General features: G+C 36.5%; 5 protein-coding genes across 7 annotated transcripts; 1 reads left to right on the top strand and 4 right to left on the bottom strand.

The window, feature by feature from the left end:
• Positions 1-651: 651 nt before the first annotated feature.
• LOC116175213 lies at positions 652-3681 on the bottom strand. The gene is made up of 3 exons (XM_031493351.1): positions 2791-3681; positions 2448-2742; positions 652-2400 (listed from the first exon to the last, which is right to left on the bottom strand). The coding sequence occupies exons 1-3, from the start codon at positions 3606-3608 to the stop codon at positions 2116-2118; spliced, it is 1398 nt and encodes a 465-aa protein (XP_031349211.1). The 5' UTR covers positions 3609-3681; the 3' UTR covers positions 652-2115.
• Positions 3682-3817: 136 nt separating this feature from the next.
• Positions 3818-4757, bottom strand: LOC116173195 (protein tipE). The gene is made up of 2 exons (XM_031490527.1): positions 4081-4757; positions 3818-4033 (listed from the first exon to the last, which is right to left on the bottom strand). The coding sequence occupies exons 1-2, from the start codon at positions 4725-4727 to the stop codon at positions 4003-4005; spliced, it is 678 nt and encodes a 225-aa protein (XP_031346387.1). The 5' UTR covers positions 4728-4757; the 3' UTR covers positions 3818-4002.
• Positions 4695-6377, bottom strand: LOC116173192. Its single transcript, XM_031490524.1, has 2 exons — positions 4884-6377; positions 4695-4836 (listed from the first exon to the last, which is right to left on the bottom strand). The coding sequence occupies exon 1, from the start codon at positions 6241-6243 to the stop codon at positions 4894-4896; it is 1350 nt and encodes a 449-aa protein (XP_031346384.1). The 5' UTR covers positions 6244-6377; the 3' UTR covers positions 4695-4836; positions 4884-4893.
• A 449-nt stretch (positions 6378-6826) lies between these two features.
• LOC116173193 (protein tipE) lies at positions 6827-9462 on the top strand. Of its 3 annotated transcripts, XR_004145886.1 has the most exons (3): positions 6827-7879; positions 7929-8262; positions 8321-9462. XR_004145886.1 is itself a non-coding variant. In XM_031490526.1 (2 exons), the coding sequence occupies exons 1-2, from the start codon at positions 6918-6920 to the stop codon at positions 7953-7955; spliced, it is 987 nt and encodes a 328-aa protein (XP_031346386.1). In that variant the 5' UTR covers positions 6827-6917; the 3' UTR covers positions 7956-9462. The 3 variants fall into 3 exon arrangements, 2 of the variants coding, with proteins under 2 accessions (XP_031346386.1, XP_031346385.1); XM_031490526.1 differs by having other exon boundaries at positions 6827-7865; positions 7917-9462; XM_031490525.1 differs by having other exon boundaries at positions 7929-9462.
• A 4726-nt stretch (positions 9463-14188) lies between these two features.
• Positions 14189-27206, bottom strand: LOC116173191 (AP-3 complex subunit beta-1). The gene is made up of 14 exons (XM_031490523.1): positions 26813-27206; positions 26567-26642; positions 26347-26517; positions 26138-26298; positions 25842-26091; positions 20194-20755; positions 19924-20144; positions 15912-16158; positions 15708-15865; positions 15502-15662; positions 15030-15450; positions 14842-14980; positions 14581-14794; positions 14189-14534 (listed from the first exon to the last, which is right to left on the bottom strand). The coding sequence occupies exons 1-14, from the start codon at positions 26941-26943 to the stop codon at positions 14390-14392; spliced, it is 3057 nt and encodes a 1018-aa protein (XP_031346383.1). The 5' UTR covers positions 26944-27206; the 3' UTR covers positions 14189-14389.
• Between the last annotated feature and the right edge of the window lie 447 nt (positions 27207-27653).

The raw sequence follows: 27653 nt of genomic DNA, 5'->3' as shown, positions 1-27653 counted from the left end.
GCTCTGCGACATTATTCGAACTTTTTCTCTCCTGGCGAGGATACATTTAAACCTCCAATGATAATTGACACATCAAATGTTAATAATATAATAATAAGATAATAATAAAAAGAATATAAAGAAAATTGTCTGCCACCTGGCTACGGGCCTGCATCCGATACCGCACGCACTAATTGGACACCCTGTATATGCATTCATTCATTTTTACGTTGCGTATCGAGAAATGAATAAACATATTGATAATATGTCGCAAAGCACTCTTATTCGCAACATTGAGCTAATTTGTTTATTCTCCTAGGGTTTTCTAATTCTGTCCCTCTAGCTATATTTTTATCTAACATTTTGACTGTCATTGAGGAATGCAACTTGAAACGTAGTAGGTTCAATTATTCGATTAGTAACCATTTTTGTAAATATTCAATCGTTACTACTGTGCAACAAAATTGTAGACCATTATGTGGATAATATATTAGTAAGGTATCATTTTGGGGTGATGACTTCTAATTTTCTTTTATCTATAAATTGTTTTTATTGCGTACTATTGGAACTATTCGAAAATGAAAACAAAAAAGTCATAGCGTTTATTTATTTAATAAAATAGGTGTGAATAATGTTGCCAAGGATAAATGAAATAGGAATTTTTTCCATCTTTTCTCATTTTATTAACGACAATACATTTAAACATTTACATAATAAAAACACCTGCTTAGTAAATATTTGAACATTAACATCTTATTTATAATAGAAATTGTTAGACTACATTTAATATCTTAACATATTTTGAGCAAAATTGCAATAACTGAGGACGAATAACAACAAATATGCAACAAAATCGACATTCCGAATGAAGACATGAAGCATTGGTTCAGACAAACCCTTAAAAATTAAAAAAAAATACTTGGCCCCACCAATTACCACATTTTAGATATCAAAGTAAGTGGCCTTCTCGGCACTGATACGAAATGAGTTTCGGAGGAAACACGAATCAAACGTTGGTCTTGACTAACTATCTAAACTAAGTGTGTAAAAGGTGCTACAATGATAATGGACAAGTATACACATTATTCTCATTGTAAATATATTGGTATATCTAATTTTCTTCATTCGTAATTTTCTAATCTACGTTAATTATTTGGTGTTTGCACACATAGCACTTTTAATATTTAAGCGTAAGATAGTCATACCAAAATAAATAATTGTAAATAGTTTTCATTACCTATACTTGCAACACTACCGAAGGCACAATTATAAGACATTTATTACGATCAAAGTTTCTTTTAGCATTACAGATGCAGAGTACACATAAATAAGCTCACAGTATTTGGTCAAAAGGTGAAACATTAATACTGTCAGGCCAATGGCTGTAACAGATATTTCGGTTTTTAAATTTGAAATATTGTCTATTTCCACGTTTAGAATTAATTCATTGTGATTAGGAATGGTCCCGAAAAGCACATTAGGTTGGTAAGTCACTTTTCAGGTGTCTAATGAATCTCATTAGAATGCAAATTTAGAGGTCTAGTCTAGTATTGCGCTAGATTTAGAATTAATGGTCGCTGATATGGTTTCAACGAGAACTGCATTGCACATGATAATAATCGCAAAAGTTAAAAAGTCATGTCAAATATTGTAGATATGCGAAATTGGTGTTGTAAAGGCATTTATGTGGTCTTTTTAATTAAAATGCACATAATGAAAATATCGATAGATGGATATACGTAAGAAACGCAATAACGTCGCAGTACGTAGAAAATTGACGAACAAACATGGGCAAAGCTCTCCGTTTCTTGATTATAAATCGATAGTTAATTTACGTAATTGATGTGGTATCATTAATCATCGTCAAATGTGTTTAATTTGTGAAATAATTAGACATTTTTCTCTAATTCATTGGACGTTTGTAACTTCATAAGGACGAGAGAAATTCCATTAATGCAGTCTTCCTGAGCAACCATTTTTTTTAATAACTAAACGATTTTTGCAACAGAGCGTTTATCAAAAATATGGAAGCGCCTCCTGTTTAGAGGTAATTTATACTTAATTCCACTCTGTGTCGGTAAAAAACTAAGGAAGGAAGAAAAATAGTGAACTAACGGAAGTTTCTATGCGAAATTATTAAGTTCTAATTAATGGAGTTTCGTCTTTTCTTAAAGGTTCATCTGGAGATGACATCTCGTATTTGCTATTCGCGATCATCACCTCCGATTGTTCACAATCATTCTTCCCCATACAGTACTTGCATCTCATTTTCGTGTCATCTCCAACCTTTACGGTTTGCATAATTGTGCACAAACTTATAAAGGAGATTATAAACACGACGGATGGAACGCTAAGTGCAATAATAAGATCGTGCCATGTTTTGTTAAGATCGTGACGGGCCAGCACTAAAGAGGAATCATTCTGAAACACTTACGTTTAAAAACGATTCAAGGATGTCATTTTCTCACCTTTTTATAGAAACAGGGAAATCGAGAGGATGCGGTTTGGTTTCTTCCATCTCTTCCGTGCGTATGTAAAAAATCTTTACACTCTCCTCGCAACGTGTTGACGCATCCATCTAAGTTAATATGTAGATAGGAAGAGTTATAAATCGTGATATTTGACTGCATGGGCAGAAACTTTTGGGTTGTGTCAATATATCCTTTATATTTCTCAGAAAGCGCCCAAAAAGTGGTAAAATTGATTTCGGGTTTCGGAATATCGGCATATTTAAATATGGTTCCATTAATGCAGTCTGTTAAGCTAAAAAATAAGAATAAGCAAACTGTATAAAAACCTGTCGTTTATTACTTTAGGGTTTCTCCTTCGGCTACCATGCTATAGCAGGAAATCATAACTACATCGTCCTCAGAAGTTTGTTTCCAAACTGTCGTGGATTCGATAGGGTATCCATCTTCTTTACCATTGGTCGCGGTGGTTGCAACTGCTTCCTTGCAGTTAGCAAGATGCAAAGTCTCGTAAATGTTAATATAAACATTAATTCCAGTCGTATTTATATGGTCGCAGAACCTATCACAACTAAACGCACGTTTCACTTTGGTACACCGCGAATCCTTGCACTCGAAAAACCCATTCAATTTTATATTGTCCTTATCACTATCTATGATTACCCCATCAGCCTTATAATGGCATAAGTATGCCGGAGACATGTTGCTGCAGTGACCTTTTGAACAATTAAAAAACCCGGTAAGGGTGCTGCATTCACTCCCATTATTACAGTTGTATACTTTTAGAGTTTCGGGATTTACTTCTGGGCAAGACACGGAGCTGATATTCGTACACATCTGCAATTGCAACGTTGTTCCATTTTGCCGCGTTGTTACATGAATTTGTGGACAAAATCCCGAAGTCTTCGTCAGGCACCATTCTCCACAAGAGGCCCAACTGCAGTTATTCATCATGCTAGTATTAATAGTTTGGCACATTACAGGAGTCAATTCAAAACCGGAATTAAATGTTCGATAGGCGGGTATATAAATGGCCACTGTTAAGTAAATAAGCGATACACAACTTATAACCACCATTAACTGACAAAAACAGATACTACCGCATATTCGTTTGTCCTGTTGAGGTATAAGTCGAGGTTTGCACTTATTACGACGTCCCATCCTTCAGGAAAAGGCACGGTGTGATGAATGCACAGTTTACTCCAATGCCACTACATGTGGACGAAGGGGCAACGTAAACACAAGCAACGATTATGAGGACGAGGGCGTCAATAGGCGTTCAAGCGCAAGCGTCTTATTTATACGCCAGCGCCTTTCCACAATTTTCTTTTAATCGATACTCCCGCAGATATTCCAAAAAAACACACGAATTAATTATAACAAAATTTTTATTTTATAAAATTTGAACACTATGTAAAGAGAAAATTGTAGCAATAACAATAAAATCCATGCATAAGTGTAGGTATGGTATATTGCACAAGCTGATGTTATTAAGGTGCTCCTAATCCTATTAACACGAATTTGCAAAATTCATTAAAACTAAGCGAGTAATGAATTAATATGGATCATCGTCGTAATCTTCATCGCTAAAACACAAGAATTAGTAAAAGGAGATCTAAAAGGATCCACGTACTCATCTGGAAAATGATGGACGTATTTGTGACAAGCACGTCCGCAACCGGGACAGTACCAATAGCTGAGTAGTCCAATTGATGCTGCAAACAGTAGATTAGGAATGGCAATGGACAATACTAAGTGGCGCAGAGTATCATCCCAGGAGTATCTCGCTATCACCATTTCGGGGTAGGCACGGCTGTAGTAACACGGAAATGGGGTTCCGGCCGTTTGGTACCCGTATTGCCGCGAAAATTCTGAGCAATTCACCGAAGGAGGATATCCGCAACCTTCGGCGTTTATGAGAAAGCGCGTATCTGCGACGTCCCAGTGAAAAGATGCGGTAGGTCTCCAATCTCGAAACGGTAGTCTGGAGTAATTTACCAATATCTGGTGGCAGCGAGTTGCTTCGCGAGTACAGCCTTCCCGACACGACGCCCAGGAGCAATTTCGCATACCTTCCGCGTACACGTGCTCAGTTGCGACACAAGTGACGGGTTCAGGTTCGTAGTCCGCTAATAAACTATTTATGGCCGGATCAACTACGAACGGAATCAGAAACAAAAAAGCAAATACCGAGAGAAAAGCTACGGTGCCCAAACATAACGAGGTGTAAAATTTAGCAGTTTCAGCGAGAGAGATGAGCGTAACTTGTTTTAACGTCATTCTAAACAAGCGGATTTACGAAAGTGCAACGTATTTACTTGTGCAATTCTTTATAGATAAGGGCACCCTTCCCAAAAGAAGAATTTCCAACAGCGTTCAATAGGATTTCCTACAACAGAGCGTACAGAACTTGTTCATTACTTTTTCATCACTTACTATGTATGATTTATAGTGCCATTATGGAATCTCCACCAGCTCGATCTGCCATGTTGTTATTAGACATGCTCTTCTCCGTTGTACCCTCTGGAGCGTTGCAACCCTGAAATCTCATCTTGGCGTCATCTCCTACAACTACAGTACGCTGACAAAATATTAAGGTTAGACACGAAATTATAAACAAAATCGATGGTAAAATGAACGCAATTAGAAACTGACGAGTTGTTGTTGCTAAATTGAATCGCGCTACTGTAACTCCTACATTGTCGGCTGCGAAGAAACAGGGGAAGCGCGCGCGAGCGTTATGGTCCGTGCCATCTTTACCGTAAACTTTTAAGAAGTCTTTGCATTCATCTTGTAAGGTATTTACACAGCCCTCCAAATTAATTAAAAGTTTACTATCGTTGGCAATTAGCAGGTCCGATTCTGGAGGTGCAACGCGCCTCTCCTTGTGCAAAGGTTCAACGTTGAATAAGCTGAGGTAACTGAGGTACGTGAAATTGGTGAGGTCACCTAATATATTATTAGCCATCAGGGAACCGTTTACACAATCGATAGCGACAACTCCTTGACTTGTGTTATCTATGTTATAGCACGACACCATCATAACTTGATTTTGAGTCTCATTCCAAACTTCTTCTCCAGTATCCATATCTAGAGCTCGATTGCATTGTGACGTATACACTTTATCCCCACTCAAAACAATAACATTTTTGTTCCGCGTGGGAATGTCAACACATCGTCGATCACAATTATAGGGCGTCCTAATTTTTTCGCACGTGCCCCTATTACAATTGTACAACCCGTCGAGTTCGATACAGGTAATTTTGCCTCTTCGCCCTGAACACTTGAGAGGTGTATCGGTGTCTTTGAAAATGCACTCGAAAGCGTCCGTTATATTTATGCAAGTACCTTTGGTACAGTTGAAGGTGCCAGTTAAATTTCTACATTGGTCTGCTATGCAACGGCTTGTTGGTGCGCTATCGTGGTCGATACCAAAGCAGGTCTTATTGGCGGTGCTGGTGCAATCGACCAATAAAATCGTTGAGCCATTCTGTCGAAGGTTTACGTAAATTTGTACACACGAACCTGAAGTTTTGCTAAGACACCATTCCCCACAGGAACCCCAATCGCAAGTTTCCACCGAAATATTTCGAGTCGTGGTACACATGACCGGTTGTTCCATAATTCCCGATTGAAACGCTTTGGTAAACGGAACATAAACGGCGACCGTGAGATACACAATCGCCACACTGCTCAAAACTAGAGTCATTTGGCAAAGACAAATCGTACCACATATTCGATTATCCTGTGGCGGGATAATGAGATCCTCGATAGGTGTTGGTTTCTTTTTCGGCATTTTAGCGCGCCGTTTTAGGCAACTACATTTCTACTGAACCTGATGCTGTATTGCTGGGACTCGCGCGCACTACCCCTGATCAATAGCTCACTGCGGCGTCGCCTAATCAATATAACGCGCGCAACTTACCTACACACGTAGAGCACATTATCTAATTTTTACTTACAATTAGTTTTCTGAAAATAACTCGTAACCGCGTGCCGTTCTTAACATTAAAAGGGCCTCCGTTAAAATTAAGTTGAATGAGTAAATTAAATTACAATACTTGAAGGTTCGCGTCACATGGGGCCCCGCTTGCAGACGCTCTTCGAGTCATCTGACGGCTACCGGCGCCAAAATCGATACGGCAAATATATACCGCAGTGCCTCGAATACCATGTCTATCGATAGCCAACTATGGATGTGCTCCGTGTGACCAATCATCTGGTTTACGAGTGCCATCGAGTGAAATTGAACTGGCAATTAAATTAATTTTGTTCGCGACTGTTAATGAAAACTATGTAATTAACCGCGTAATTCTAATTTCTAAAAGGACTTTAGTATCGAAACTATTTAAATTAATGTGAGCGCGCGGTGCGGCCTGGCGGTATGACCAGTGAGCCAGCCGCAGCCGCTCGCGCTTCTTGAGTGCGGCCGCAGATGTTGGGCCTAAGAGTCGTGTCCGCAGCGCGACCATGGAGGAGAAAAAGGTTAAGCGCACATGTAAACAAAAAATGCTTTTCTATATCACGGCATTCTTTGTCCTACTCGGCATTTTTAGTGTATTTTCATTCTTATTCCTTGTGCCTTTTGTCATCGACCCCGCTTTTACCACTATATTTATGGAATTTGACGAAAAACCGGCATTTTGCGTGACTGTTAATACGGAAAGACGCCGAGGGACTAATAATTGTACATGGTCGTCGTGTCGGGAAGGGTGTACAAGAGAAATGTATAATTGCACTCAAATACGTGTTAACTATAAAAAAATCGCCCCCGACGCAAATTCTTCGGGAGCTACGGAAGTTAACCCGTATCGCAAGCAGCGCGCGTTACGTGACGAATACGATTATACACAAATATTTAATAGGCAACAAGACAGAGAAGATGACATCTTTGAAGCACAACCTACAGGTCTAATGGGCAACGATTCCGAATGGTATTACGTTGGGGCTAAGTTAATGCCTAATGTTAAGGGTTGTGGTTATCCCCCAATGCTCAACTGTTCCACTTTCCTCAAGCAGTACAAGGAAGTAGGTAGCAATTATTCCTGCTATTATAGTCGCGTAGACCCAGGCATAGTTATCAGCCATTTGGACATGTGGCAGGTTCATATGAACCTAGTGTACGCGATGGCCATCCCTATCCCGTCCTTTATAATATCGGTGATATACCTGACGTTTGCCTATTTTAAAATTTATAATGACGACGAAGACAAAGAGCCGTTGGAGAAAAATGCGGAAGGTATAGACGGTGAAGGTGACTGTGCACAGGAGACGACTTCATTGCCACCCGCAAGTGGAGCACTTACCCCCGCCAGTGAAGCTTTTAGAGAAGATTTAGCCAGTTTTGGCCATCAACTTAAAGTTGCTATGGCAGATGAAATGAGTCGAGAAAGTTTAGGGGATGGAATGGTGAACTCGGTCTCTATGCATGGGTAAGATTAAATAACTTATACATTTTTCTATTTTTAGGCGTACTTTCAGAAACCTGGGAAGAACTATGACGACTAGCATTTCGACATCAGGGGGACCTATAGCGGACATATAATGACGACTTTCCCCACGTCCTCCAGTGTACGTTTCAAAAACCATAACGAAACTTTGTCGCTTGTTAAGCAAATTGAGCACGGAAGAGATTAAGTGAATACTAATACAATTTACGTGTTTCTGCTTGAAGAATTTTGCGAGTACGATGTTACCGTACCGGAACCTGCAAGCAAATGCAGGTTCGCAAACTTAACATCACTAGTAAATTGCTTTAAATATACACGCTAAAGAAGAGTATCTATTATATGTATATGTCCTAAGCAAAATGTATGTAAGTACGTCCATGATTATGTTACCTTTACATGGTTTACATCCGCAACAATTTTCAGTTAGCACAAACGCATCAATTATCATCGAATAAGATACAATAATACTACTACTACTTAGTTACAGAATTATCTGTAAATGGGCTAAATTACACACGAAAATTATGCTGCACTAAATTTAGAAACCATACACCTGAGAAATTATATATTATCTATTAGGCATCGATTGATTAAAAAAAAAAGTAGTTTAGTACTATAAATAGTTTTACCCGTCCACTTCAATAATATCTACATATAATCCTCACGTCATCGTAATTACCATTTCTTTTAAGCGCCGGTGCACATATTTTTATATTTCTGTGTTGCAAAATATGTACGTTATCTATAAGAGCACCGATCTAAATAAAATCTGTATATAAATATGTTTTAAAATATATTGTTACAGAAAATATAAAAAGCAAATTGTTAAATATTTTATTTATAATATGGTTGGCGCTTATAAGTGTCATTTGTAGTAATAGATCCTCCGGAAATATGGAACATAAGGATTTGCTCAACATAGCATCGTGTTTACTGGGCATTTTAGTAGAAATGTTGTTTGATAATTTTAAAAAAATCAGCCATGCTTTAAAGTACACTTGTACGCTCGATATGGGCAATATTTTTATGTAACTATTGTAATGTAGGTAAATTTTTTCACAATCTGGTAAATTATCGCTGTCCTTTCCACTGACATGGGATTTTGAGTGAGTGATCAGGAAGTGGACCTAAAGCGTTAATTTGTTTATTTCGTTTACCTACTAATTACAGGTCTACTTGTTCAACCTTTTGTCATTGTGGCATTTATGGCGATAATGATAGAACGAAAGCGAAAGGATTGAAGGGATATAATATTCCACATGGGCGGGGCCGATAATGTCGATATGTCTTCATTACTGTTATTATACCTTTACCTATACATCAGAATTCTCTTTTATCGTTAATATCGCCACTATTAACTACCCTCTTTAACTTAAAATTGTGCATAAGCATGTCAATATTGTCAATACATCATCGTTTGTTATCTTCTAGTTCTAATATGCTAGATATGAACTTTCACATTCATAATTGTTATTGTTAAAAAATATTAAGAGCTTGTGATACACTTTTTATCAAGTCGCCAATTTAATTAGCTGTATATGCTGTATTATTAAAAACCACTTTGTGATAGCTTATAACTGCTCCTATGAGTAGAAATATAAATTTTAATAATACAGATTCTAAATACACTGTATCCGTTACTTCTTTCTTTTAAAACCACTGCGATTAAAGACCCCTTATATCACATTTAATCCATCCGCACACCAACGCAAATAACCTCCTACATCTCCACGAATAACACTTTGATTTTCTAGCAAATGTTTTGAGATCACGTGTCATAAAATACTCATAAAACTCTTCTTCTTCGGGCATTCATTCGTTTTCGGTCCCTTGTATCGGTCGGACCGTTTACGTTTTATTTAATTTAATTTAATTTTTTGTATATTAAACGTTTAACTTCAGTATTTTTATTAATCTAAAGGAGGTATATAATCATTTTTGGTCATTCTAGCCAGATTGATAGATGGTGATCACTAATTCACTCAAACATCAGCAAGTTAAATTTGATGTGAAATAAAGTGCAAGAAAGAAACTTTCTCAAGTCGAGGATCAAGAATGTTTAATATTGGGGCATCCGGACCATCCACGACTGTATCCAAGATCAATATCCGAAGACTGACGGTCGCATATCGAGGTAGTAAGGCGAGTAATTAATCAAATTCTTTGGCATTGTTCCGATTCAAAGATTTTATTACTTAAAGTCTACCCTAAGCTGACAATTTAATTAGATTTTTTGGAAGTATACGCACCATACAATTTAATAGCGTCTTGAAAGAACGCTACGAAAACAAAAGCAAAATTATTGGCTATTACTTTTCCGCACTTATATACTCGTATACTGGGTAAGTCAAGTATTGTTTTTATCACAGAAAAAAGTCCATTGTCCATTGTCCGTTGTCGCAACAAATTTAATACATTTTTGGAGGCGTATTACTTGCCGCTTGAAGACGACGCACTTATTAATTTTCAGACCGGTAGGCCGTATCCTTCTGCGCATGTGCAGGAGTAACTTTCTTATTTATGGACCGATCTCACAGATATTTCAAGTTTACTAAATGCAAATCGATCCATTAATTTAAACACGTAAAACGATGCGTGTGCGCATGCGCAGAAGTAACTTTCTTATTTGTGATATTTGTGATTTGTGATATTCGTTGGCGTAAGAAATGTTTGTTGGCTTACAAGAAGGCCAAGTGAGTATCGTTCTTAATATTCGGGATGGTGACCTAGATATAATTGTCGAGGACCTCCCCTTTTGTGACTTCTAACATTTAGGTCGAATTGTACGTACATTTTCCGGTTAAAATGGGTTTGTACGCTCAGCATGCGTTAAACCAGCGCACGACGAGTATGTGCGGCCTATTGTCAAGCTCTATGGATTGCCGGTGGAAGATGATCCAATTCCATCAACTGTAAAGACTGATAATATTTAATTTTTTTAGCACTCTTTATGAATTTATGTTATGTTTTGAGTTAACCGAGGAGTTAACTATTTGGGATACACAAAATTTGTTGTCAGCGCATTTTTGCAAATGATGTAATTGTAAAATGGTAGCTTTTAATATCCCACTTTGGCTGGCTGGCTGACTGGCAGCAAACGCGGCCCCTAGAAGAACATGTACCTACCAAGGCCGTGTACTTAACAACTTTAAAGATGGGGTTACATGATCTGGGGTCGGCGACATCTGGAGACCATCCTCGAGCGTCCGAACGTGGTGATTTTTCCGTTTTTAGCGCATTTCCCAACGAAGTTGGGTGCGCTATTGCAGCCACTTTCTCTGTCCGTCCGTCTGTGCGAAGCCTTAACGACTCCTACAGTTTTCAAGATATTAAGTTCGTTCTTTTTGCATTCGGTAGCGTATAGCTCTAGTACCTGAGCCAAGGAAAATCTTGACAATTAAACTGCGCAATGTCAACTTCCTTATTTATTAATATATTTTTTGAAATTTTACCCACAGATACCTCCGGTGAAGGCAAATATATTGCATATAGTAAAAATCAGTTGTGCACATGCGCAGACTGCGTAATGTCAACTTCCATGTTTATTAATATATTTGTTGAAACTATGACCATAGATACTTCTGGTGAAAGCAAATATATCGCATAAGTAAAAATCAGTTGTGCGCATGCGCAGGCTGCGCAATGTCAACTTTCTTATTTATTAATATATTTCTTTGAAATTTTAACCGCATATGCCTCTAGTAAAGAAAATCATTTCGCACATAGCTATGGCCTTTTGGGAAGTACTGATCATTCATGGAAAATACGCTGAAGTTACTCGCCTTCTTAGGGCGAAAACCTTTTTACTTGTTTCTATCTTCTACAGTTTTATTCCGATTATTTTCGAATTGGTGTCGTCGGAGAGATCTTGTAAACGAGTACACGTGACGGTATTTTGTTTTTTTTTCCTAAGGGCGAAATTAACCACCTTTTGCAAGGCGCGCGTCTTCGAAGGGTACTCGACTTTGGGTGCCTAAAACTTACTTAGAGCTCGAACCGCATTTCTCTTTCTCGTGTCACCAATAGAAGCTCGAGCTATGAGAAGTGTCCCAAAAATTGAGTACTATTTTGTGGAGGGTTTATCGCAAAATCCACCAAAATAGGAATTGCGGGTGAACGAGATGTCGGAAGTGGGTACTGACAGAGGGAATGTGGTAGTCCCCGACAGGATCTGACTATCGCGGAGTCAAAACTTCAAACACGAATTGCGGGTGAACGGGACGTCGACAGTGGGCACCGACGGAGAAAATGGGGTAGTCCCCGACAGGATCTTACTGATGGTGGAATCAAAACTGACTAATAGAATACCGATCGGCCACACAAAAATGCGCTGAAGTCCGTTCGATCTCACATAGGGATGCAATACCGGGATTGCGGGATCCCAAAATACCGGATTCCCGCAACGCACATAAATGGAACGGGATCCCGCGGGATTGAGGAATTTGTCGGCTAAAGGGACGACTCTGTTTACTTTGTTAATGAAAACGAATAACGGAGAAGTTATTTTTTAAATAATTGTTACAATTTTTTCGTTAAAAATGTACTATGATTTTTGAGGCACTTTAGAAGTTCACCTTTTTGTGGTTTACAGGTGAGGTTTTTTGAGTTCTAAGTTAGGCCGAAGATACTTTTTTGTTAAATATTGTGATAATTAGCGATGTATTTTAATACAAAAGTTAACCGCACAGAATTGCTTATTTGCCAATTTATTTAAAGTTTTGCGGGATCCCGCATATAGGTACCGAGATCCCGCGGGATTAACATCTAACAATCCCGCAAATACCGAGATTTTGCTGCGGGATTGCATTCCCTACTCACACGAGGACTTTGGTAATTGTTTTCTTCTCACAATGCTGAACTGTCGCTCAGAGCACCTTGTATTATTTGCAATTATTTATTGTTACTGTATTTTATGCCTTCGTTCAGGGCCGCCGTTAGCCTCCACGGGCCCCGGGAACATATTTGATGACCCCGCCCATATATAATGGCAACTCCTTTTTTCGAAACTAGACATTTTCATTCTTTACTTCTTGGATTCAAAAGGAGAACATTTATTTGAATAATTTTCATAATAAATTACTAAGTTGATATTGCTTCATCAAAATTAATTTCTCTACCAAGCTGAGATTCAAGAGCTAATGTGCGGAGACTGATCTTGATTAGCCGTTGAAACCTCATCTAAAAAAAATGATCTTGGCTCAGAGTCGATTTCAAAAGGTTTTTCCTCTACAGAGCCTAAATGAACGCTCGCCTTCTCTTTTGCAAATTTTTCAAATTAAAAAATAAAGTACTGAGCGTTCAAATCAAGAAATAAAGTATAAACGATTTTTAAACTTTTATACTTGTTTACCTATATGTAATTTTTCGTTTCCTTTAGCAGGTATTACGACGTTTCTGATTTTCTATTGTCGATAACATTTTGCTCTTCAAGTCTATCATAATTGTAAAAATATCAACATGGCGCGAAGGTCGCGAAAACCTGAAAATATAAGCATGATAAAATACGGACAGTAGGACATAATAGGTAGGTAAGTAAAACAAGGATTGTCCTTACCAAATAAGAACAGGTGGCAACCCTAACTTTCGATAACACAGGGTGGAAGGGATGAGCAATATGCACAATTGAATTAAAAGTAAACCCCTTCAGTGGTATATTTGCCTATTTCACACTAATGAGTTACCGCTACGCCGTTTGCTGCAAGAAATTGACGGTCACACAAGAAGACCATAAGTCACTTTCTGATGGCGCCCTGTATATATTCATTACATTACTAAATGACTGTGAAAACAAGTCTGATCTTGAACAGATTGACAGTGTTGCTCGAATTTGACGAAAAGGATCTACTTAAGCAATACCTTTACAAAATAGTTTGTGCGAGTCAGAATGGAAAATGTGAAAAGAACTTGGCCAACAAATTACCTGAAAAAATTAGCCACGCAAATTACCCTTGCAACTTTTTTTGACAAATTTTTTTTGCTTTTTCAGACCGCCCTGTAATATACGGACTCAAAAAACAATTTTTTTGTACAGGAACCAATTTTTTTATGCAATCCAACATTGATAAACAAAGTCATCACGCACACAGACAACAACCCAAAATTATAAACGATCTCGAGGATTGTTAATAGAGGAGGAAACATGTCTGCCTAGATTACTGAAGTATTTCGGTCCTCGAATTGAAACCACGTACTTACTGTCCATGAATGTACTGTTGTGTAAGTTACTCATCAGTGCCTAAAGTTGGGTAAACGGTAGAATATATTTCACCATTGGAATTAAAAAATGTATAATTAGTATTAGCACATATCGTTAGAATAGTAATTTTAATTTAAACAAGTCATGTATTTATAAATAACAATGGAAAGTTACAACTTTAGCGTAAAGTATTTTGGGCAATAGGATGATTATAGTAAAAATTATGTCACAGCAACTTGTTGGAAAAAAAAATATACAACTGATATACAAAAGTAAATGAAACAAATTAATGGAATTCATTTTATAGCAACTTTTAGTTCATTGAGCAGCATAGATCCAATGACAATCTTCTCACAGTTGACTGTAACACAAATTTGTTCGTCTTTCAAACTTGTAGTTATTAGAACCAGTAATGAAGAACTTAGAGTTTGACCGGCAAATCTGTAAAAACTCATTAATAGTGCGGTTAGTAACACTGTACATTTACCTTAATATGTTCTCGTTTTGACTCGGGCAAGATGAGACATTTGCCATTTGAAATATCACTTCAGATACTCTGTTCCATGGTACCTTTGGTATGTAAGCAATGTTTTCGTTCATACCTTTCAACCGAGATTGTTCAGTAACGAAAACGTCCTCCGGCATTGTTACCGGTCGCATCAATTCGCCTATATTTGGTTTAATGCACACATTTGCTACACCTACAAATATCATGTGACTACGATTTCAGACTACTCTACTTATATACCTATGGAAGACACTATCTCCAGACTAGCTGGATTTGTGGAATCGTTGAAGTCAACACCTAAGCTACCTGCTAAGTTGGTGTGTGGATTTAGTATAGCTATGGGCATAAATTCGTGAACAGCCATACCCGCGAACAATGTCTGAAACAAAATCTTGAGCATGTGTTTTCTCCTCCGTACGAAACGTTACCTTTTTCCCCAAACGAATGTTGGATATATCCGCATTTGTGTTATTCGCAAAAACCAAGCCAATATTAACCATCGTTGGTGAAAATAAATGAGGACTTCGTGTGTATCTGTACATAACACTTAAGCCTCTCCCATTTATTTTATTTAACAATTCGAACTCCTTTTGGGAGACATAATTAGGTGGAATGGTTTGAATTAAAGGAGTTTCAAGAGGTGTTAAGAATCCTCCTAGTGACGGAGTCATTATTGGAGTGATGGGAATGTCTCCCAAATCAAGTAACAGATCTAAGTTTGATTTTTCTTTAACCTGCTGCGGTGGTTCTGGTTTTGCTGTCACCTCAACTTCGTTAGCGTTGCTACTGCTCTCATCCTCACTTTCAGATGAACTTTCTGATACGCTACTGGAACTTTGAGTCTTTTTCCTTAAATATGTCGTCCATTACAGATTGGTTACAAAAGGTTAATGTACCCACCTATTACGTTTACCAGATTCGGAATTGTGGTTTTCCAGATCTGAAGATGATACCTCTTCGCTAGAACTACCTTCGGAAGATGACGAGCTATCATCAGAACTAGAGCTTGGGGACGAACTAATTTCAGACTCCCACAGGAACAGTTCTCGTTTACTCTTTTCCTAACGGTTTAGTTTTATAAGATGATGGAAAATGTGTGAACTTACCGATTTTGTTGTTTTTACTTCTTGCGCTGTGATGAACGAGTCGACATCGCGAACGGCACTAGGCGGCGGGTATTCCGGAAATGAAGGCAATGGTTCATAACCTAAAGCTCGCCCGTTAATGTAATGCGATAGAGAGCCCAACTGTAACTGATCCCTCCCTATAAGTCGAGCATTATCGCAGACAGTCAACCTGGAATTCCTTACCTTGAAATTGCGATTGGAGCAAAGGGGCGGGTTTGGTCGCGAGAAAAATTTCGCCAATTTGCGACATTATTTTACCCTCTTGATTAATGGTAAACTGTTTTAGTAATCTCGCTCGGTCTCGAATATCGTAATTTTGATCATATCTAGCTAAATTAAAGACGTACTGACAGAGCAGTCCAGTTTCGGAGGGATTCTTGAGATAAAGCTTAACCGCTAAATTGAGTACTTGCAACTTTACTATATCGTGCTAAAAATGTAAGAAAAGTTTATGGTTACTACGGTCAAATACCATAAGTAAAGTTTGTGATCGCACCGAAAACAAAATGGATTTCCTCCCAATTTTGTGAATTAATTAAAAACAAAATGGAGAAAGTTGCAACACACTTACAACAGCTCAAGAAGTGAGTTAGTATGTACTCCTGTGCAGAAATATGTAATGAGTCGAAACAGAGATGAAGAGAGAGTGCAAAAATTAGCGTGTGCTATATTAAATTGGTTATAATTAAGCACCAAAATTCCAGTATCTATACACGGGCACAGTGTGTTTAAATAAAACTGACACTATTGCTAGCTTGCTTATTAACGGAGTTACGAAGTTTGCTACAGTAGCACATGCGCAGTATTATGGTGGTCAAATTTAAAAAAATTGAATATTTGGTTATCCATGCGCAATCCATTCTTTAACGTATACTTTCAATTTGTTTTCAGTTAAAATTTCAAAAGAATTGGGACATAAATGCGTAATAATTTTCTTGCGTGTTTTAGTCTGCGGCAAGTCCGTAGGCGAGGGAAGGGGGAGGCAGACGGGGTTCAGCCTCGCCGAGAACGTGGTCGTGCCCTTCCTGGAAGCCCTTCCGGTTAATGGTTTTAATTGTTCTTTTACAAAATACAAAATGCTCAAGATATTACATACAAATTACAATTGGACAAGAAAGAAAAATGTTTGCAGTACCATAAAAATTTCAGCCCTCGCAATAGACGTCATAAATATCGTAAAACCTTGTATTTTTGTTTAAATAAGCAAGGGCTATACTTTTATGCTGTAACGAGTGGCTCACTCCATTTCAAAAATTTGATTTCGAATTTGTATTTTATTCCAAATAGGAAAATTTACACATATACTGCTTCACACCGAACATGAACGAAAGTATGTATGGAAATAAGAGCGATAACAAGGTGTGCATTTTCGAGATAACACGTTGGCTAGGTCGTGTAAGGGAGGTTTTTTCGGAAGACGATATTAGACTATATTACTAGTCTGGGACCCCCTAATATAAATAAGCATATTTAGTATAGGTAATAAATAGCAGTTAAGAAACTGTAAGTAGTTAACAAAGGATCTATTCTCGTTTTTTATATTTTTCGTTAAGGGTAATTTAATTAGAATTACTGACATAAGGGATTATTTACTGTCTTTGTTTTAACTAAATGTTCTATGAAATAAGGAAACCCGTCTGGGTAGCAGGATCGAAAGAGTGTGTAAAACTATAAGTTAGTCTTAATTGTAACCACGAAAGAGTGTGACCGATTATTTGGTAAATCATAATAAATCGATTGGAGCGAAACTTATTTCATAAGTGTAACAACTTATTTTCGCATAATTGCGACCATTAATTAATGTTCAGATTAAACATTTTTGTTAGTGCCGTAGGGGTTCAATTTTATTTCATGCAAGTGAGGACTTCGGTCCTTTCAATGTGCATTAAAAAAGTGTCTTATGGACCTTGTAAATAAAATCAGACAAGGGACCCAAAATATTTGAAGTGAACCATATATTATAGTTCTCGCAATAAAGGGATTGTTAAGTTTCTTTAAAAATTTGTAATTTTTGAAACGGAAAAAGAACGACTTGTATATGCATTTAAATGTGGTTGTTAACCCTGTAAACAAAACAAGCAAAAAAACAAAAATACTCGAAGTATGCGCCATAAAACGAATCGTTCTGTAAAACTGTAGATCATTTACTGGCCTTGGTGATGCGGAAAACAAAATTGTCTGAGATCGACCGGGAAAAAACATTTTCTTATAGAATTTGGCCCATAGAATCCATAATTTCAAACAGTTTGAAGATTGGGCTACTAGATCAAAAGTTACACCCATTTGAATTTTTTTTTCGAAATTGGTTTTTTGTCCATAACTTTTGATTGAGAGGTCTAATCGAAAAAGTACGAATCGTTTTGGATTCTACGCACCAAAATTTATAAGGGTGTTTTCCCGAATCATTTTGGAATAGTCGATTTTTGGTAAAAAACGAAGGTTATACACTTGCTTTTTTTGAGGCCGGAAAAAAAATTGTCTGAGATCGCCCGGGAAAAAAACATTTTCTTATAGAATTTGGCCCGTAGAATCCATAATTTCAAACAGTTTGAAGATTGGGCTACTAGATCAAAATTCATTCATCCAAAAGACCAGAAATAGAACAACTCGGAGAAGATGAGAGAGTGGAAGTAGCACAAGTAAAGATCAAAGAAACCCAACAACTACGACATTTTAAGGAAGAAATAGAAGAATATGAAAGAAAAAAAATAAGGAAATGCATCCAATCCGAATTTAGTGACCAAGCAAGAAGATTGCATTTATCGAATAAGGATTTTAGTGTGGAGGGGGTAGAAGAACTAAATTTGCACCCACTGAAAAGTCTGGTGGAACACTACCAGCCATTGGATGTACAGATCAGAGAGAATTTAGGAGTAGCGTTAAAGAGAAACTCTGCATTAGAATTAGCAGCGACCAGAAGATTTGGAGATACTTATGAAGAGAGGGGTTTGAGGAAAATTTCGAAGAATTACAAGAAAGAAAAACTTAGAAAATACAAGGAAAGGAGATTCGAAATTGGAAGAAGAGGAAGAAAAAAAAAGAAACTATATCACATTATAAATGAACAAGGGTTTTTGAGTAGCTTTGGGATTGTTTAACAGTTTAGTCTGGTACGATCAGGGGGCGAACCCGAGTCCACTCTCCAGCTTTGGAACCAGGTTGTGTAAGAGGGAGGCCCTAGGTCATGGGTGACTAGATTAATGAGTACTATTGAACGTGCAGTTTTTCGAAGTTTTGTTTTAAAAAATAAATAAACTAAAAATGCCAGAGCTGGAGCAAATTATTATAGTCCCTGCTTTCTAAGTAAATAGCCCACAGAAATAACAAAGCTTTCATACACAATTTTTAAATACAAATTTTAATCTTGTTGGTTTGTTTTTTATTATTTTATACATATATATTATTTACCTTTGTAAACAAATTTATTTTGTAGAACAAGAACAATGGTCATTTTGTGGCAGGAATTTCAGAAAAAAATTTTCTAAAATGAGAAAGTGAATACCAAAAAAGTAAAAAGTACAGTCGCTAGTTCCACCCTTCTATCCGTTATGGTTTGAGAGTCAAAAATTAAAGAAATAAAACATTTTGGACCCCCTTTACTATCCATTTTATTTACATATTTAATTTTTCAAAATAACGCAATTTCATTTGTATAGGGGTACATTTTGAAAAACGGATAATTTGAAAAGTACTTTGTTTAGGTGATCTATAAGAAATTTATTTTTAAGAGAAATTCCTAACGCTGAAATATAAAGAAGCCACAATAGTTGCCGCCTACACCGAAGCGCCCAACGCCGATGTGATTGTCATTTTCTTAGTCCTAAAATGAATGAAAAAAAAACAAAGACTGAATATAGGGTAGTAAGAAATGAAATAAAACTGTACAAATAACCAAGCACTAACCGAAATGTGGAGTGCAAGAGAAGTGTAAAATGAAGAGCAAAAAGAAAAGATAGGGACATACAAACCTGCACTCCCTGGTGGTGTAAGCGAATATTTTTCAGTTAATAAAATTAAAATTGCTTCCGACACTTGAGCGTATAACAATAAATCAACTAGAAATAAATTATAGCAAATTAAATAAAAATACAAAAAATAAACTGAAAAAAGCATTTTTAAAACCCTCGCCTAAAAAAAATAATATGCTCAACCCACAAGTCACTCTACAGAGGACAATATGATACTAAAAACCTACCTCGTCTGGAAAACTTTTGGCTAACTTTCGAAGCACATCCGGAGCAATTTGTGGGACTCCACCGCAATGTTCGCCTAGTAACCATAAAATTGCCGCTCTCGCTTGAGCAACCGTTATACTATCTAATAATCGGGTCATGTGTATTATGATTTCCTTTGGATCAGCTGCTTGTGTTTGCAATAGTCTTTTGATAACTATAACACTCTCTGCCACTATTGCCTCTACAAAACAAACCAATTTATTTGCGCGGAAACGAAAGCACAAACTTACCATCTTTATTCGATAAAAGACAAATTAATCCATTAAGGCACGAATCTGTAATTTCAGAAATCGAAGATGCGCATCTACCAATAGCTTGAATAGTAGCGGCGACGAATTGCTTGTCGCTACTAGATATGTACGTTTGAAGTTCTCGCAAAATAATCGAAACGTTCGACGCGGTTGCCAAGTTTGTCAAAATATCCAACTTCAACAATTTCACCTTCGTCGGATCGGACGTTCTTATAAAAAAACTTTTTAGATACGGTTGAAACGTCATCCTATTCTGGCAACTTATCGAAACTATATTATCGAGTACGATACTTTGCACCTCGGAGTACGAACGGAGAAGCCGAACTAACGCCTTGGCTAATATTGGACCTTCGCTTTTCGAAGCGCAATGATGGTACAATTGCGCGACGCCCATTACTACGGCGGCGTTCCGAGATTGAAAAAGAGGGCGCGTCGACCGTAGTAATAGGCGATGGTCCGGGTCCAGCGATGCGGTTGTCGGTTTTTCCGATGTATCTGAACCAGAATCGTAAAAGGCCTTGTCCGGTTCGCTGTGTTTCTCCTAAAACAATAAAACAAAAAATTTTGTTAGTATGTCTCAGTTCCCCCTCCTAACACCGCATGTAGATGCAAGTACTACAAAAAATCATAGGAGGCGACTGACTTTTTAAATGCGTTTGAAATTTATTTTTATTGCAGTCGTCGTTATAATTTTGTGCTAATACGTTAGCGAAGTTAAATTAAGTACTTGCAAAACGTAAAGTTTAAATGCGTGAAAGTTTTGGGAACCGTCAATTACAAGGGATAATTTGCGAATTAGAAACTATTACGGTAAATACGAACAATAGCGGAAGTTTTAAACACGCGAGTAAAGATAAGCCAGACACCGTAATTGGAAGAGTTGGTAACCACCTATTTAGTTCCGTAAAGAAGGTATGAAGCCCATTATCGGAAGCCTTAATCGTATGTATTCGAAACACGAGACGCATTATATTACTTCTTCCATGACCTAGTCAGCATTATTTTCCTTATTTACATAGATCAAATTCTATTTAAAGGTAAAAGCAAAATTCTGTGCAGGCGTCTCTGATAATTTACGTTACGTTAGCGAATGTTCCACACCATTATCAGAGATGGAAGGTTAAATCGTGATTTGCATGGATGGTACGAGTATTTAAATTGTTTTTACAGCCGCCGAAAACTCTCTTGCCAGACAAGAGGAGGGCAAATTAATATTTTAGAATGAGTCGTGCAGAGAATTAATATGCTATCTGTTTAGAATAAACTATACAAGCAGTTCTACTTATAAAACAAGTTAAAAAGTAATCGTAAACGATTTACATAAAGCGCATTTCCACTTGCATTCATTTCCCATTTGTAAGATGCAACTTTTGTTAAAATCGTAAAAATCCGGCCACAAATATGAAAGATAGCGTTGCACATGGGCAATCCATTTTTGACGTGCTACTTTAATTTCAGTTTATAAGAAGAATTTTATTTCAATGCTTTTCTATATAAGAAAGTTGGAACTGCGCATGCGCAAACCTAAATTTTGAAACTAATGTTAGATTTTCCTTTGTTCCAAGCGCCTAAGTATCAAATTTCACTTAAATGCTTCCATAAATAAAAAAGTTGGCACTGCGCATGCGCAAAATAAAATTTTGAAACTGGCGCTAGATTTTCCTTTATTCCAAGCACCTATGTATCAAATTTCATTTAAATGCTTCCATAAATAAAAAAGTTGGCACTGCGCATGCGCAAAACCAAATTTTGAAATTGGCGTTTGATTTTCCTTTATTCCAAGTGCCTATGTATCAAATTTCATTCAAATACTTTTATAAATAAAAAAGTTTGCAATTCGGTTTATAAATGGTCGAGATACGAAAAGGGCACTGTGAATTTTGAATCGATTCGATTCAACTTTGGGCATTGCGTATTATATGGCTAAAGCTATGCCCATATTGAATTTCATGCAATTCAGTTAATAACTACCAAATGGAAATGTAAAAGCGATCGGACATTTCTAAACAAAGTTATCGTTCACACGGACAGATAGAGCGACAGACAGACAAAGGAACAGCCGGACAGACCAACAGACAGGCGACAGAAAGCAATATAAAATTATAAACGATCTCTAGGATCGTTAATAAACGGCAAAAGTGTAAAATTATGGAACATGTAAAAAATGGTTTGTTGGTTTCTTTACAATAACTTTTTCAGCAATAAACGCAGAAAAAATTCCTTCCTTGGTGCAAGCCTCGACATCATAACGAACCACATAGCGAAAAAAGTAGAACAATAGCTCTTAAGACAAAGAACTAGTAGCGTCTCAAAACGAGCGGACGGACAGCCGGACGGACGGACAAAGTGGCCACAATAGCACGTTTTTTTTTTATTTTTGTGGAAATGCGCTAAAAGGGTTAGGTTCGATAACCTTTTTACCTGACCTGTATACTTATTCCGAAAACAACAGATAATTAATTCAACAATTATTATAATGAAACTTTTGTAACAAACATTTTTCGGTCGCTCTTTTAACTAAAAGAATATAGTCATTCTGAAATGAATGATTTTATATTTTCTCCCATACCTGTCGTTTTCAAAATTTGTGTATGGGGTCCGGTAAAAAGGTTATCGGACCTAACCCATTTTTTTTTCAATACAACAGCCTGTATATTTTAATTTAAAAAATAGCATATTAAATTCGCTTTTAAAAAATTCAAGGATTCCAAAAAAATTACAGATTCAGAAGATTTAAAATATAAAAAAACGGTTCAAATAATTCAAAAAAGTTCAGTATAATTTAAAAAAAGATTTTTGAATTTCAAAATTTGTTTAAAACTTTCTTAAATCTTTTTAAATAAATATTAAATTTTTTTAGTGTATTTTTAAAAATCGAACTTAATATGCTACCTTTTTAGAACAAAATATACAGACTATTGTTATATTAAAAAAAATTATTATAGGTTCGAAAAATCTTTTTACCTAACGCCATACACTGATGCTGAAAACGGCAGATTGTTTAAAAATCATTATAAAGGAACCTTTGTAATATATATTTTTCTGTATATCTTTTAACTAAGAAAATATAGGGTTATTCTGGAATTGACACTTTTTTTAATTTTCCCATCTCTTAAGCGAGAGAATATTTTCAAATTTTAATTTTACTATTGTAAGTTTGACCCAAAGCGCATAACAATTTCAAGATGGCCCTGTGGCGAATCTTCAAACAACAAGGCATCTGTTGCAACAAAATTCAATATTGTAGAACAATCGCTCTAAAAATAGTTCAAAACCAAGTGGACATCATGGACGCACATATGAACGGACATACGGAAGGTTCGATGAAATTCGTTGAAAGTTGTGGTGCTGTTGAACCATGTACAAAAAGGAATACAACTGTTTTTTGTACAGTTTATTAATATTATTATGTTCAGATCCCTTTAGTTCTTGAGATTATATCGGACCACCTGTAACAGAGATATCTCAGTTACAGGTGGGTTGATTTCGCGGTACCGCTGAATGCATCTTTTATAAACTTTCCATCAGCTGCGGTATTTAAAAAAATTAAAAAAAGAATTTTGAAATTTTTTTTAATTGTCCTTGAATCTTTTTGAATTAATTTTTTTAGTGTATTTTAAAAAGAGAATTATTATGCAATTTTAATAAAATATACAAGCTGTTCTACTCCCTTTCGACTCGCCCGATCAAGTGTAAGTAGATTTCATTAACCGCTAGAGGATGTTCGATTTTCGGTTTGCATTCTATTAGACCTACCTAAAATTAGGTTAGGTTTGATAACCTTTTCACCTGATCTCGTATAATTATTCTGAAAACGGCAGATAATTCATCAATTATTATAAAGGAACTTTTGTAACAAACATTTTTCGGTACTAAGAAAATATAGAGCCATTCTGAAAATCACAATTTTTTTATTTTTCCCAAAAAAGATAAAACAAAATTAAAAAAGGTTCATATGATTTTAAAAAAATATTAAAGATTTAAAAACTTTTTGACCTTTTTGAAATTTTTCTTTTTTGTGTTTAATATGCTATTTTTTTTAGATTAAAACCTACAGGGTACGCCATTTAAAAAAATGAGGTTAAGCTCGGTAACTTTTTTACCTGACCCCGTATACTTACTTATTCTGAAAACTGTAAACTATTCAACAATTATTATAAAGAAACTTGTGTTCTTTTACTATAGTTCGGATCATTCTGAACTTGACATTTTTTTATTTCCTCCTGTATCTCTTAAGTACACGGTCATTTTCAAATTTTGATTTTACCATTTTAAATTTGTCCCAAAAAAGCACATGATCCCTATATTACTTTTTTTATATCACTAACAATTTCGGAGATACAATATAAGTGTCTAAAATAGGACACACTGTACAATATTTCAAAAATCGTTTCCCATTGGTTGCATAATAATCGACTCAGCACATCATTGAATAATCTAACGGGGTCAGGTAAAAAAGTTATGAGATTTAACCTAACTTTTTTTTTAATATACATAACACATCATAGATATAATATTCAAAAAAGGTTCAAGTGATTTCAAAAAGATTTAAAAAAATGTTTAATAATCTTTTTGAATTTTATTTTAATTTTTTTATATTTTTGAAATGAATTTTATATGCTATTTTTTTAGATTAAAAGTTACAGGGTATTCCATTTTTAAAAATGAGGTTAGGTCCGATAACTTTTTTACCAGACTCAGTGTACTTGTTCTGAAAGCGGCAAATTATTCAAAAATCATTACAAAGATTTTTTTGCATAAAACATTTTTCTGTGTCTTTTTTAACTACAGGGTCATTCTGAAATTGACAATTTTCCCCTGTATGTCTTAAGTAAACAAACATTTTCAAATGAAATTCAATATAAGTGGCAATAATGGGACACCCTGTACAATTTTTCAGAAATTGATTCCCATTGGTTGCATAACTGGATCATTGTTAGACACCCTGTACAGTAGACCATAATTACACATCAAGGTAGATAATTTGGAAACCACAATGCTGTAGTTTAGAAGCTTTTTCCCCCTCAACTCATCTTCCTGGTGAGCTTGCAAGACAGTGTGCACCTTTGTGTTGGTATACAGTGTACTGAACTGTGTAATACCAATAGAGCATCAACAGGAATTACGAAGAGTATAGCTGATTTGCCTACTCCCTCCATGAACCGTCTCGAACCAGCACTCTCAGTGGAACAGCACTCATCTGCTGCTCAATACAGGCAACCTGCTATGGGGGAGCCCTAGAATCCAGTGGCTGTGAAAGAAGGAAAAGTGGCAACACCAACCAACCACGATCCTTCCTAATGTACATTTCTTAAGTTTAATTAGGCAGTAAGTGCGAGAGTAAATGGTGTCAATGAAATCAGCTGTTCTTATTTTATGCTGCAAACGCAGACTAATTTCCTATGATTGTACTGACTCACCGTGACTTTAGCAGGCACCTTTAACATTATTAGGTACAGAAGTCCTAAATTTCAGATGTGAGTGCCTTGAGAAAAAAGTTGAAACTACTAGGACTCAAACCTCAGGTTTTCAAAAGGTCAACATGGCCTTCTACATTTCCGATTAACAACAAGCAATAAGCAGAAAACTAATTTGCCATTTGCCATAGCAAATAATGGTCAACTTACATGCAGGTTAGGGTTGATAAATTGAGTACGCGCGTATCTCGTCAACATATTAATAATGACAACTTGACCCCACTCGTCCACGTCGACCAATAAAGCGCATAGTTTACGAAAGACCTGATGAATCAAATCCACGCGTTCGGGACAAACTTCGGTGAACGCCATTACAGCAGAGCCGACGACCAAAACAGTCCTATCGGCCAATAATTTCTGTATTACCATTATCAATTCTGGCTTCTGTTCTGGATCCAAACTAAAAATATGTTCGTTAACAAAATGAAGTCGAGTGTTGAATTCACCTGTATAATTTAGGGATCGCGTGAGCTGCAGTTTTTCGAACATAAGGTGACATATCTGCCGCTGCATCTTTGATAGCTAACATCACAATCGGAACGATCATTGAGACGCGGATACTTGACAGCACGCGCAATGCTCCCGCTCTTATTAACTGGTTAGGTTCCTTAAACAAATCCGATTAAGGGCATCGATAAGACGTAACTTCACCCACCTTTAATGCTCTTTGAAATGTCGAAATTGAGAGCAATGCTAAATCTTGTTGTTCCTCGGCGTAACGCACCAAATAGACGTAAACTAACTTCTTCACCTCAATGTTTTTAGACACCACATTTTTAACGACAGCAGGAAACAGATCAGATGCATCTCTTCCTTTTGCGACCATCTAAAATAACAATAATTGCACTTGTGGCAGTAATATGTGCGATACTAACCCCAATAATCCTTTTCATCGCCTCCAGCTTTAAACTGTCCTTATTCGAATCCAGCATTTCCTTTAAATCGTCGTGCCTGTGAGCACGTTTGAAAAGTTTAATAAATGAAGTCTCTTCACTATTCATTTTGTAAATATGAAAATACAAGAAAATGGACTGACAAGCATCAAAATGATCAGAAACAGTAGAAAAACAAATGAAGAAGCAGACAGGGTGAAATTCAGCCCTAATCGAATTGTCACTTACTTTTTATAGTCTGAATGAAAGAAACCCCCAGAAGCAGGATCGATTGCGTATTCAGGTTCGGTTCCAGTAGGGCCCCAATCATTTTTATATGATCCATTATTGGACATTACTCCTGAAGCCGACGACAACATTTTCGAACGAAATTGAGGTTACTTGCTAATGAACCGTTAATTTTTTTATCTATCACCTTCCTTTATAAGTTCAAATACATTAAAATTATAATATTAATAATAAAATACACATAACCCTATCTTACTAGGTACAATTAACGGGTTAACTCAAGAGCCGCTAAGTTCATGGATGTTGTGGCAAACATTCATTTCTGTAATGCAAATTATTTGATAGGGAATTTTACTTCAGGTCAATAACTCAAGATAATGGAATAATTATTAACATGGAAATCATATATATAAGAGAAGATATATGATGGAAATCATGATTTTTACATCCACAAAATAAGATTTATTTTATTCCATGTGGCGGAGCAATAGCCACAACATGCGTTGTGACTATGTTACGGCCGTTACAGGTTCAATTTGCGAAATTCACCCATCAATAGAGGGCGCTGAAAAATACAAGTGGGTTCTTTATCAAATTTGTAGAAAGGAGTTCGTGAATTGGTAGTGTACCTAGTTAAGTAAAAAATAAAAGAAGCTCTTTTGACATCTCCGTTATAGTTATGAACCGAATTGCATGAAATTCAAACAAACAAACAAAGGTAGTGGTGGGGTCTTCGTCGGGCTTGAGCCTACTCTAGGAATTGCTCCCTCCGTTGTCAGGATTAAGGGCTGGGTGGCCAAGTAATCTCAGACTCAGTGCTAACAAGCAACTAGACAGTTCA

The sequence above is a fragment of the Photinus pyralis genome, unplaced genomic scaffold (assembly GCF_008802855.1).
Source record: "Photinus pyralis isolate 1611_PpyrPB1 unplaced genomic scaffold, Ppyr1.3 Ppyr1.4_LG6, whole genome shotgun sequence".
Taxonomy (NCBI): domain Eukaryota; kingdom Metazoa; phylum Arthropoda; class Insecta; order Coleoptera; family Lampyridae; genus Photinus; species Photinus pyralis.
This window is presented reverse-complemented; position numbering and strand designations above follow the sequence as displayed.

Excerpts from the sequence above, each read along its gene's own strand:
- LOC116173192 (XM_031490524.1), bottom strand. The coding sequence starts at position 6,243 with ATGCCGAAAAAGAAACCAACACCTATCGAGGATCTCATTATCCCGCCA.
- LOC116173193 (XM_031490525.1), top strand. The coding sequence starts at position 6,918 with ATGGAGGAGAAAAAGGTTAAGCGCACATGTAAACAAAAAATGCTTTTC. Across the intron at positions 7,880-7,928 it reads AACTCGGTCTCTATGCATGG|AAACCTGGGAAGAACTATGA; the intron begins GTAAGATTAAAT and ends GCGTACTTTCAG.
- LOC116173191 (XM_031490523.1), bottom strand. The coding sequence starts at position 26,943 with ATGTTGTCGTCGGCTTCAGGAGTAATGTCCAATAATGGATCATATAAA. Across the intron at positions 26,643-26,812 it reads TTTCATTCAGACTATAAAAA|GCACGACGATTTAAAGGAAA; the intron begins GTAAGTGACAAT and ends ACGTGCTCACAG. Across the intron at positions 26,299-26,346 it reads CATTTCAAAGAGCATTAAAG|GAACCTAACCAGTTAATAAG; the intron begins GTGGGTGAAGTT and ends GATTTGTTTAAG.
- LOC116173195 (XM_031490527.1), bottom strand. The coding sequence starts at position 4,727 with ATGACGTTAAAACAAGTTACGCTCATCTCTCTCGCTGAAACTGCTAAA. Across the intron at positions 4,034-4,080 it reads GTCCATCATTTTCCAGATGA|CGATGAAGATTACGACGATG; the intron begins GTACGTGGATCC and ends CTTGTGTTTTAG.
- LOC116175213 (XM_031493351.1), bottom strand. The coding sequence starts at position 3,608 with ATGGGACGTCGTAATAAGTGCAAACCTCGACTTATACCTCAACAGGAC. Across the intron at positions 2,743-2,790 it reads GCCGAAGGAGAAACCCTAAA|CTTAACAGACTGCATTAATG; the intron begins GTAATAAACGAC and ends CTTATTTTTTAG. Across the intron at positions 2,401-2,447 it reads TTCCCTGTTTCTATAAAAAG|AATGATTCCTCTTTAGTGCT; the intron begins GTGAGAAAATGA and ends TAAGTGTTTCAG.